Source organism: Engystomops pustulosus, chromosome 1 (genome assembly GCF_040894005.1).
Source record: "Engystomops pustulosus chromosome 1, aEngPut4.maternal, whole genome shotgun sequence".
NCBI lineage: Eukaryota > Metazoa > Chordata > Amphibia > Anura > Leptodactylidae > Engystomops > Engystomops pustulosus.
Window position 1 is genome coordinate 57,100,313 of NC_092411.1, and position 11,521 is coordinate 57,111,833.

The window sequence follows — 11,521 nt, forward strand, 5'->3', positions numbered from 1 at the left end:
TGAGTGTAGTGTGTGCTGTGCAGTGTGTGCTGTGTGCGCAGTGTGTGCTGTGTGCGCAGTGTGTGCTGTGTGCGCAGTGTGTGCTGTGTGCGCAGTGTGTGAGTGTAGTGTGTGCTGTGTGCGCAGTGTGCTACCCAAATTTTCATACTCCTCCTCGGGTAAAAATACTCCTCAAAAATGGTGAGAGGAGTATTTTTACCCTTCTGGAAAAATGTTAGTGCGACCTCTGACCTGCTCTATCTTCAACACAGGGGAATCAACAGCAATGTACATGAGCCCATAGAAGGAAAGACTAAAAAAATGCACAGCGCACCTCCCCATTTCAAGTGAATTTGTCGACTTCCATTAAGCCAATAGTCCCTGCAGGTCTACAGTGGCTATGGAAAGTATTCAGGCCCCTTTACATTTTTCACTCTTTATTTCATAGCAGGCAATTGGTAAAATCAAAACAGTTCTTTTTCTCTTGCTCAGTAATGTACACCCCATCTTGACCGGAATGCAGATAATTTTGCCAATTTATCAATCCCTTAACGACCAGGCTCTTTTTCGTTTTTTGTGTTTCCATTGTTCACACCCCAGCTTCAAAAATCTTATTTTTCCATGTAAAGCGTTTCGCAAGGGCTTGTTTTTTACGTAACAAATTGCACTTCAAAATGACAGTATTTAATATTCCATGCCGTGTACTGGGAAGCTGGAAAAAAATTGCAAGTGCTCCGTACACTGAAGTATGAAAAAGTGCCAGAAGATGGCAAAATAAAAAAAAATTGTTTTGTACAGGAGGTTTTAATTTTTGTAAATGTATGTAAACATTATAAAACCTATACAAATTTGGCCTCCCCGTGATCGTACCAACCCAAAAAATAGAGTAGTCGTTTGGGGCGCACAGTGAAAGCCATAAAATCCAAGCCCACAAGAAAATGACACAGATTTTTGAAGGTGAGGAGCGAAAAATGGAAATGAAAAAAACAAAAAAGGGCCAAGTCGTTAAGGGGTTAATGGAGAGTTCCCTGAACCCCAGACTGGGGCAAACGTTCACCTTCCAAATGCCGTTTCTGTAGGCCCACTGGATTATCTCCTCTAAGGATATACAAACCACACACATTTACAAAAAAATGCCTGGGTACTTTTGTAACATCAGATTTTGCATTGTAACCCAGGAGCTGTAGGGTCCCTTGTACCATAGTTTGAATGTTTGCATCCCATTCTGAATAACATAGCCCTGGAAGTCGCACATAACACAGTCTATAAGCTAATGTGTTACTAAATGTGTCAATCCAACCCACCTCTGCCCAGCAATAAAAGACTGCACTCAGATGTGAAGAAAGATCAATAAATCCATTTTCTATTTCATGGCACCCGGTAATTACATCTGAACAGTCTGACACTATTATCTTTGTTTCCAAGCACATAGCAACAAAATATCGATTTATACCATCAAGTATATCGATAGCAGCACTTCCCTAACCGTCTCTAGCTTTTCTGTTCTTTAGTAAATATACGGTGAGTGTTCTTCAGCTGTTTCTTAGGCCTAGCCCTGTATAGGAACGATAACACCACCGCTTCCACTGGAATATCAAATGCAACTACAATTCCCCCAAGCACAGCATAAATGGATGTGCGAAACAGAAATAGAAATTATTAAATCCGTAATAAACATTCAATCTGTCCAGAACTTTATTATCTAAAAAAATCTTACTCAGGGGCATTTTAGGGCTGCGTACACATTTTGTTTTTTAGATACATTCAGTGTATACACCAAAAAGGCTCCCGATGCATACGCTGAACGTCTGCACAGAAATAAGATGGTAGATGGAGACATCCTTTGCTTTGCTTCAAGTAGCAAACACTGCTTCCTGCTGCCGAGCGATGTATGCACTGAGCAGAGGAGGGACTGCATATAATTAGTCCATGGGGGGGCTGCGCATAATGAATCCATGAAGGGGCTTTATATAAAGAATCTATGGGGGACAGTATATACTGATTGCATGTGGGGGCAGTATATAATGAATCCATGGGGAGGGGCTGTACTTAATAAATCCATGGGATGGCTCAATATAATTAACCCACAAATGGGGGGCTGTGTATAATGAAACCATGAGTAAAATCTATATAATTAATCCATGAGGGGGCTGTATATTATGCAACCACATGAGTTCACTCCAAACGGGGTCACTGAGACTCTGTCGCCCAGGCGTCTAAGGAACCCTCGAACCAGCCCTGGAGCATACAGTGGGATATGTCCCACCCCTCTGTTGTGAGAATATGTCAGGAATCTGCCCGATGTACACAATATGAACATGGCCTTAGACTGCCATGTCTATCCGCTGAAAGGTCATACTATATTGTAGGCCTATGGCATGCATCAGATTCTGCTGTTAGCTACTACATTGCCAGTATGCAACTAATTCTGGAGTTCTCTGTTTGCCACCGTATACAAAGGGGTTGCCCAGTCTAGAAAATAAATCAATTTCTATATACCCTATAAGAGGGGAACCTTGTTGAGGATGATGATACTTACCTCTTGACCAGAGTAGAAAGAATTTACATAGAACATATTAGATTTTGGAGGTGGGGGTTGCTATCCTGTCCTTCTTTAAACTAAGAATCAATAGATTTGAATGGACATTGTGTAATGCATAGTTTCTCCTGCGGTGGTGCAGAAAGGTAATGTTCCCTCATGTACATAGTGCTGTACGCTGTTGTGTGGCTGTGCTTGGTAATGCATATCAATTCCATTCATCTGAAGGAAACAAAGTTGCACCATTGCATCCACTGATCACATAGCAAGTCATTAACCTGAGCAGAGAAAGAGCCTTCTCAAACCTTATGCTTTTATAAATACAATAACTGCACATAACTGATTTAATAGGACCAGAAAATCATCACCATTTATGAGCTGCGGATATAAACATCATATGTTTTGTATAGAAGCAGGTGCGGGCGTTTAATAATACATGTGAACAGTGAAGTGCTCTGCTATAAAGTATCAGATGTTGTAAACAGAAATGCAAAATTAATGGCCCCACTGGCACATAAACTGGCACATTTTCCAGGAGTAGAATTGAGCCTATTGCCTCAGGGTGCCACCTGCAGAAAGTAAGAGGGCAACATTAGGACCCTGGCCAGGAGGAGAAGGTGTAAAAGCTACTTTAGCTGTAGATATACAAATCTCAGAGTGCCTTATCGCACGTAAAGCAGGAGGGGTTAGTTGTGCTGATCAAAGGTTACCCAAAATTTATTAATATGACTCTCCTAATTATCATTTCGGTCACAGAGACTTCTATCAGTGCCAAAACTTTTTAATTATCAGTAATGTGAATCTATAGGTGTGACCAAGTTTAAAATATATTTGAATTGAAGAAAAATGAATTGAATGGTCTATGGGGGAATCTGAACAAATGTATTGGGTCTGGTTTAAAGGTCTTTAAGGAAATTTGAAAAATCCTTGCTGTGGTCCCAGTGCCATTACTGAGCCAAAGAATATTTGCGACTTTGGAAAATGTCCATAAAAAATGTTTGTTTTGGCCCTAGCAGCCATTCATAGCACAGATATATATAGCTGATCTATAAAGACAGCAGCAACCAACAGTGTCCAGATTTCATTTTTCATGAGCAGAAGCTGATATGAAAGCTGTGCTGTAATTGGTTTCTTTTTAGATGCACATTTGTCCCTGTGTGTTTTGCTGTTGATATAATCTAATGACTATACTATATAATGTACAGAGATAAGAGTAATCCACTAGTGCAGTGGTGGCGAACCTATGGCACGCGTGCCAGAGAGGGCACGGAGAGCCCTCTCTGCAGGCACGCGTACCATCTCCCTAGTGTCATCAAAGTCGGAACTCGGGCAGTCATTGCAGCCTGAAGCTGATCGGCTCTGCTCTCTCTAGTGATGCCTTAGTGAGACAGTAGCAACCGATCAGTGCCCACCCCCACCTCTCCTCCTCTTCAGCCTGGTAAGACAAGTACAGCAGAACGAGGAGTGAGAGTCCACAGAAGGAAGCCTGCAGCACCAGAGAGGAGGATAAGAGGTCAGGAGCTGCTGGGGCTGCTGTGTGTGCTTTTCACATCAGCATTCAGTGTTAGAGCTGCAAATGCCTTCAGAGGTTCGGTCAGGTGGCTTTGGGACACTAAACCAACTAAAGATAACTGTGATTTAGTGTCCCAAATCACCCAGTATGACAGCAGTCTGTTGCCACATATATCATATATTGGCATCAGACGGCTAATGGAACAAGCATATCTTCACAGCAGGCAGCGCATGCACAATGTGGCCGGTTGCTATGCTGCATCACTGGCTGCACGGTGCATGTGATGAGGCAAGTATGTATGTGGCCAAAGACAGTTGTCATATGTGTGATCCCAAATCCACCTGCGCCCACACCTTCCACACCACAACAACCACCACTTTGCCCTACAGATCCCCTGCCAAATTGGATTCCCTAAACCTTAACTCCATAACTGAAAATAGCGCCAAAAGATTAAAATACCACTTTTTAGCCATTTTGCAACATGTAATAAAAAACTGATCAAAAGTCCGTACAGTCCTCAAAATGATAGCATTAACCCCTAGGCGCACCAGGACGTTATAGTACGTCCCGGTGGCTAGATACTTAGCGCACCAGGACGCACTATAACGTCCTGCTTCTGGCACTGGCTCACGAACGGAGCCGGTACCAGAAGCAGCGGCTGTCAGCTGTCTAGTACAGCTGACAGCCTGCGCTAACACCCGCGATCGGAGCCGACTCCGATCGCGGGTGTTAACCCCTTACACGCCGCGGTCAAGCATGACCGCGGCGTGTAAGGGTCTTCCCCCTATGGATCGGATCCCCCGTGCCGCTTACCGGGGGATCCGATCCTCTCCTGGGCAGCTCCGAGGACTGGCATGTGCCCCGGAGCTGCCCGGTTTCCATGGCAGCCAGAACCCTTCCGGGTCTGACTGCAAACTGTCTGAGCATGCGCAAGCATGCTTAGACAGTTTACACTGCTCTACAATAAAATAGTATTGTAGAGCAGTGTATTGAACTTAAACCAGTGATCAGAGTATCACTGGTTTAAGTTCAAGTATGTAGAAGTAAAATTATGCAAAAACACTTAACACTACACATTATAATAAATAAAAAATAAATACATAAAAATATAAGCCCCTAAAATGTCACTTTCCCATAAAAACACTTAATAAAGTATAAAAAACATAAAAACACAAAAAACCCCCGCATGTTTGGTATTGCCGCGTCCATAACAATCTGCATAATAAAACAGAATCATTACTGGACCCGCACGGTAAACGCCGGAGGAAAAAAACGCAAAAAACGTTCCGAAAAAAAGATAATTTTTAATTAATACCCTATAAAAAATGCTCTAAAAAGTGATTTAAAAAATTTTATGCACTCTAAAATAAGCCCACTAAAAAGAACAACTGTTCTCGCAAAAAATAAGCCCCTAACCAGATTTGTCAGCCAAAAAATAAAAAAGTTATGCATATGAATAGATGGTGATGCTAAAATGAATAAGATTTTCTCCAAATTAGTTTTTATTCAGTACAATTGAATAAAATACACAAAACCCCCACATATTTGGTATCCCTGCGTCCGTAACAATCTGCATAATAAAACAGAATCGTTATTAGATCCGCAAAGTGAACCCCGTAAAAAACAACCTCAAAAAACTCTCTCTGAAAAAAAGATGATTTTTTATTAATGCCCTTTAAAAATGCTCTAAAAAGTGATTTAAAAAAGTTACGCAATCTAAAATAAGACCACTAAAAAGAACAATCCTTCTCGCAAAAAATAAGCCCTTAAACAGATTTGTGAGGTGAAAAATAAAAAAGTTATGCATATGAAAGACGGTGATGCTAAAATTAACAACAATTTTGCCAAATTACTTTTTATTCAGTAAAAATGGGAAAAAATAAAAAATATATATAAATAAAGTATTTTTGTAATCGTGGCGACCCATAGAATAAAAATAATATACTATTTTTATGGTATGGTTAACGGCCAAAAAAAAAACACATAAAAATGTTCCTAAAAATTGACGATTTTCATTTCCTCCACCAACAAAGCTTTAATTAAATCTCACCAATTAGCTATAGATTCCCCCAAATTACGTACCAGAAAAGTGCATCTCATGTGGCAAAAGAAATAAGCCCCTATAGGTCCTCAATAAAAAAAGAAAAAAATTATAGCCTGTACAATGTGACATAGCAAATCGGATCTGGATGGCGCCTCCTTCCCTCCTATGCCCAGCCGTGCGCCCATACAGCAGGTTACCACCACATATAGGGTATCGGTGTACTCGGGAGAAATTGGGTATCAAACTTTGTGGAGCCTTTTTTAATTTAATCCATTGTAAATGTTTAATTTTCCACCCAAAATGAGTGTATTGTGAAAAAATATTACAATTTTCAGACTGCACCTCCGTTTTGTTTTAACCCCTATAAAACACCTAAAGGGTTAACAAACTTCTTAAAAGTGGTTTTTCATACGTTGAGGGGTGTAGTTTCCACAATGGGGTAATTTATGAGTCTAGCTATTATTTAGGCCTCTCAGTGTCAATTAGAAGTTGAGCAGGTCCATCTAAATACAGGTTTTGGTGATTTTACAAAAAATGTGAAAAATGATACCTAAATTCTGAGCCTCAGAACATTCTAGTAAAATATGTGGAATCTTAAAAAACCATGCCAACATAAAGCAGACATTTGGGAAATGTAAGTTATGAATTTATTTGGGTGCTATGACTATCTGCATCAAAAGTAGAGAATTTAGAACGTTGAAAATATAGAATTTTTCCAATTTTTTGCCAAATTTTGTTTTTTTTCATAACTAAACGCAAAAGATTTCATCCAAATTTTTAAACTAATTTGAAGTACAATGTGTCACGAGAAAACAATCTCAAAATCCCCTGGATTTCTCATAGCGTTCCCACGCTATAACCACTTATAGTGACACAGGGCAGATTTGAAAAATGGGTCCGCGTCCTTTAGGCCAAAAGATGCTGTGTCCCGTAGGGGTTAAAAACATCAGGTCATCTCTGAAATAATTACACTACACACAGCTCCGTACACTGAAGTATGAAAAAGCGCCAAAAATGGCAAATTTTTTTTTTTTTTTGTACAGGTGGTTTCATTTTTGTAAATATTATAAAACATATATAAGTTAAGTATCCCCGTGATCGCACTAACCTAAAGAATAAAGTAGAAATGTCATTTGTGGTGCACAGTGAGAGCTGTAAAATCCAAGCCCACAAGAAAATGGCACAAAAGCGTTTTTTCACCAATTTCACTGCATTATGCAGAATACAAACCCTCACAAAGCTCTTTACATGGAAAAATAAAGTTAGATTTTTGAAAGTGGGGAGTGAAAAATGAAAATGCAAAAACAAAAAAGGGGTTAAGATGGCAATATTTGGTCCATAAGCAGGCTAACTTATGGTCCACCAGTCCCTTCCTCTACTCAGGACTGCTGTCACTGTATGGGGCTAATATTAATCAGTATATGACGGTAATACAGTATTCATGACTATATTAGCTTCTAGTATAGTGTTATTATTGGTAATGTTGGCCTTTCTATATTGGTCTTTATAACCAGAATTATGCTATTTATGTGGTTGTAATGGTGGCGTCATGAAGTCAAAGTGTTATTTGTCTCTTGTATATTGGTATTGTGGCAATATTGGGCTAAATTGCTGTGTTGGCACCTTGCACTAGAAACGTCGGCTTTGGTTTTCAGTTTGGGCAAATCAAATGCAGTCAGTCTCTTAAAGGTTCGCCATCACTGCACTAATGATTACGGTGTGGTGAGCAGATGCTGTCTCACCGCACCACGTCAGAGCCAGGCAGGTGCTGTGTATAATGTAGGTTACGTCCTAAATTAGGCCGAATTATGGAGGCGTTCACTCAGCTTTCTATGGACAGTGGAGGGGTGAGGAGCGCTCACCCTTCCTCTGTCCTGAACACGGCTATACGCAGGCCAGGCGAGCATACTTTTGTGTGTATGAGACCTAACTTGTTAAGAGAACACAATGATTTTTAGGGACTTGCATCTACAGTTTGGAGAGGACTCACAGGCTGGTGGGCAGGGGGAGATTCATGTGCTTTCTAGTAGGCATAATTACGGTAAGTTTCCCCATAAAGTCTGTACATGTCCACTGTCAAGGTTTGATATGCAGCAGTAAAGCAAGTTGGTAAATTTCCGCATTTAAGTGGCAGCTTTGATGCCTTTAGACATTGCCACACTGTCTTTGCATTGGTCCTGCTAAAATATCTCCAAAATGTGGTGAGTTGTGGTGACTTTTGTAACACACAAATAACATTTAAAAAATGTAAAAAAAATGGACGTAAAGTTACAGCCTACCCTCTAGAAGTCACTAAATAAAACAGTAAGAGTACCCAACTTGTGTATAGGATGCACTACAGGGTATATTTGCCTCCCAGAAGTAAAGTGAGATAATTCTACTTTCAAGTGGCAGTTTTTACATAGGCCACTAGTGTCTTTGCAAAGGCTTAAAAATTACCTGAAAAAATACATAATTAATATTTTCAAAATTTGATAAATGGTAAAATTGGTACCTTAATCTTTCTCCATGTTTGCTTAAAACATGACAAAATAGCTTTTGCTGTTTGATTATGTAAAATTACAGCCTACAGCAAGATACTAGCTGAAAGATATTAGCTGAAAATTAAAACCATAAATACTGGAGAGTAAGAGGGTAACCCGCTGATATACAGTATGTTATGTACTGCCAGGTCATTTCCTGGTACTAGTGCTGTACGGCTACCACTGGTATAAGTGGTATACCCACATTTGATATAACTAGTATAGCAGTTACGTAAGCATACTGTGTTTCATACCACTCCTTTATTTTATGATAATCAAGCTTCTATGTAAAGTTTATCTGACTTGCAGATTGTAAGACAAACTCTAACCTGCAACGTGCGCACAGGGCTCTCCGGACCGCAGTGTCCTCCACAGGAAGGGCAGACAGACCTCCAAATGCTCCTTCATCATCGGATAATGTCTCATCCATACTGTACAAATCATCAAATACAGGTGAAATCTCGCTTTTTATATGTTCTGAAGACTGTTTCTGAGTTTCATTGTCCTGGTCGGAGTCAAGTAAGAAGGAGCTTTGAAGTGCATTGGTACAAAACGGATCAGAATGAGATGATACTGGACCTCTGATAAGGTCCTCATGTGCACAATCTTCACTACTGTATTGAGCATCTAGATCCATTATATCATTCAGGTACTCCAGAAATCCAAACAGTCTGTTTCCTAGATGGAAAGAGGACAACAATAAGACACAGACAATATCATTTCATTAGCTTAAGGCAGCACAGCAATCCTTATCGCTCTGTGCCACTGGGTTGCACATTGTTCCACATATTGGCTTCATGCCGTACTGTACTGAGAGATCTTCTGCACTACTCAATAAGTCTTGCAAGAGCAAATCATGATTTATTTTTCCGTCTCATCCAACCTCCTAATACAATAGGACACATATGACATATAAGGGCACATTTACTTCAATTTTTTGTCGGACTATGCACGTTCTTTCTAGTGTAAACTGCTTGCACAGGTATTTAAGAAGTGTTTGCACCACAAATGTTTTGCACACAACACTTTTATGGAGCAGCTGCACTAGGCACCACACGATACAAATTATGAGGCGTTCAGGTGCTCAGTCGGACCGTGTGCCAGATTTAACATGCAAGTCAGACAGAAGTGTGTAGCATGTACCAAGTTAAAGATAGACCAGAAGTGGTGCACTCTGCCGGGCTACTGCAGGGAGCACCAGATTCATAAAAAGGGCCCCCCCACATGATCCCTAAATGGGTGTTTTTATAAGTGATATTACAAGCAGGAGCTCTGTCCATGGTATTAATAGCAGAGGTGACTTTTTGATGTATTTGGAAAGGAAATTTGTCACCAATGTTCTGATGTCCTATATGAGAGCAACAAAGGATTGCAGAGACAGATCACTCAATATTTTGCTATAATTTTTTCCACATTTACCTGTTACAGCATAAGGCCTAGTAATCATGAGCGACGTTCTGATAGATCGCTTTCTGCTTAAACTGTCCAGAGAGAAGAAAGCTGTCAATCAGAAGCAGCAATCAGTCCTCACTGCAGCAGTGGTTATATGAAATGCACCAAAAGAAAACCCTGGAATCTACCTCCCCAAAAGGGTTGCACAAAGCTGGTGACGGATTCCTGTTAGGATAAGGGTCGAAATTGTACACCTATGCGTATACAGGCAGTCCCCGGGTTATGTTCTGTAGGTTTGTTCTTAAGTTGAATTTGTATGTAAGTCAGAACTGTATATTTTATAATTGTAACCCCAGTCAAAATTATTTTGGTCTCTGTGATAATTGGATTTTAAAAATGTTGGGTTCTCATAAGAACCAGGATTAACAATAAATCTTAATTACAGACACCTGTGATAACTGTTATAGCTGTTTATTGTAGCCTAAGGCTAAAGTACATTAAATTGCCAAAATCCAGAGGTCCGCTTGTAACGAGGGGTCGTCTGTAAGTCGAGTGTTCTTAAGTAGGGGACCGCCTGTACATACAGTATATCCGTAATAGTGTGAAATCATGCTCAACTGATGCACAAGCTGCAGTTCAGTTGGAGCTACCAGCAACGCAGGTCACAATGAGGAGGTAAGTTTGGACCAGACCACTGGAATCCTGTCTTTTTTTGTTGAGGTAGGTAAACACCTTTGGGTAGTTTTTGTATTGGATTTTAAGTCCGTCTCAGAATCAGAACCAAAAACTCAATGTGAAGCTCTCCAATTGTTGCAGAAACTTCTGTGACTAAATATTAGTTCTATTCAAAGACCACAGAAGTGATAACAGCAGTCACTCACTGCTTAGTCTGTGGACTAAGATAGTAACTGGAGCCTCCCTGTGCCAGGTATTACATGTTCCCATGACTGTATGGGTATAGCAGAGGATTAGTCACATGGTCTCCAGCTCATAGCAGCACTACAGACACAGGGCACGTGATAGGGTTAATCTTATGCAGTCCACAGAATAACGACTAGTCCCTATTTCTCTTTCATCTCACAGTAGCTTTATTGCGCCCTGCTTACATTCAAACGAGCAAAGCTCACAGCGGAGCACTTATCTGTCTCCTCTCTCTCACCGTACTCCCAACTTCATGCGTTCCAGCTGCTCTGATCATGTGACCCCCCGTCTAGCTTTCACACTACAGAGAGCCTGTGGGGACAAACTTCGCGTGAGGCAAAGCGTCTGTTTAACCCCTGCGTTGATAAATTCAAAGAAATTGAGCTTTTCTCTTCAAACCAATCATTGTCATTTTGATAATGTCTATTTTTTTTCTGCTAGCTGCATTATTGTATTATGTTGTGGTTTATGATACACATACAGCGTGTTATTTGTTGTAAACCTTTATGATAGACTAATGTTATATGTTTTCCTTCTTTTATTATTATCCATCCAGGACATAACTTTAGTATCTTACAGATGGGAGGATGTACTGAACGGGTCACTGATCA

At 40.4% G+C, this 11,521-nt stretch overlaps 1 protein-coding gene across 5 annotated transcripts in view; it reads right to left on the reverse strand.

Annotated features, from left to right (window-relative positions):
- Nucleotides 1-11,271, reverse strand: part of DTWD2 (DTW domain containing 2) — a 163,338-nt gene extending 152,067 nt beyond the window's left edge. Inside the window, exons 1-2 of one of the 5 annotated variants that reach the window (XM_072119414.1) lie at nucleotides 10,871-11,050; nucleotides 8,927-9,275 (exon numbers count right to left, since the gene is read on the reverse strand). In XM_072119414.1, the coding sequence (XP_071975515.1) occupies nucleotides 8,927-9,275; nucleotides 10,871-10,934 (413 nt within the window). In that variant the 5' untranslated portion in view covers nucleotides 10,935-11,050. Of the gene's footprint in view, nucleotides 1-8,926; nucleotides 9,276-10,016; nucleotides 10,105-10,870; nucleotides 11,051-11,095 lie in introns of those variants that run through there. The other 4 variants (XM_072119424.1, XM_072119507.1, XM_072119441.1 and 1 more) reach the window with 4 other exon arrangements.
- Between the last annotated feature and the right edge of the window lie 250 nt (nucleotides 11,272-11,521).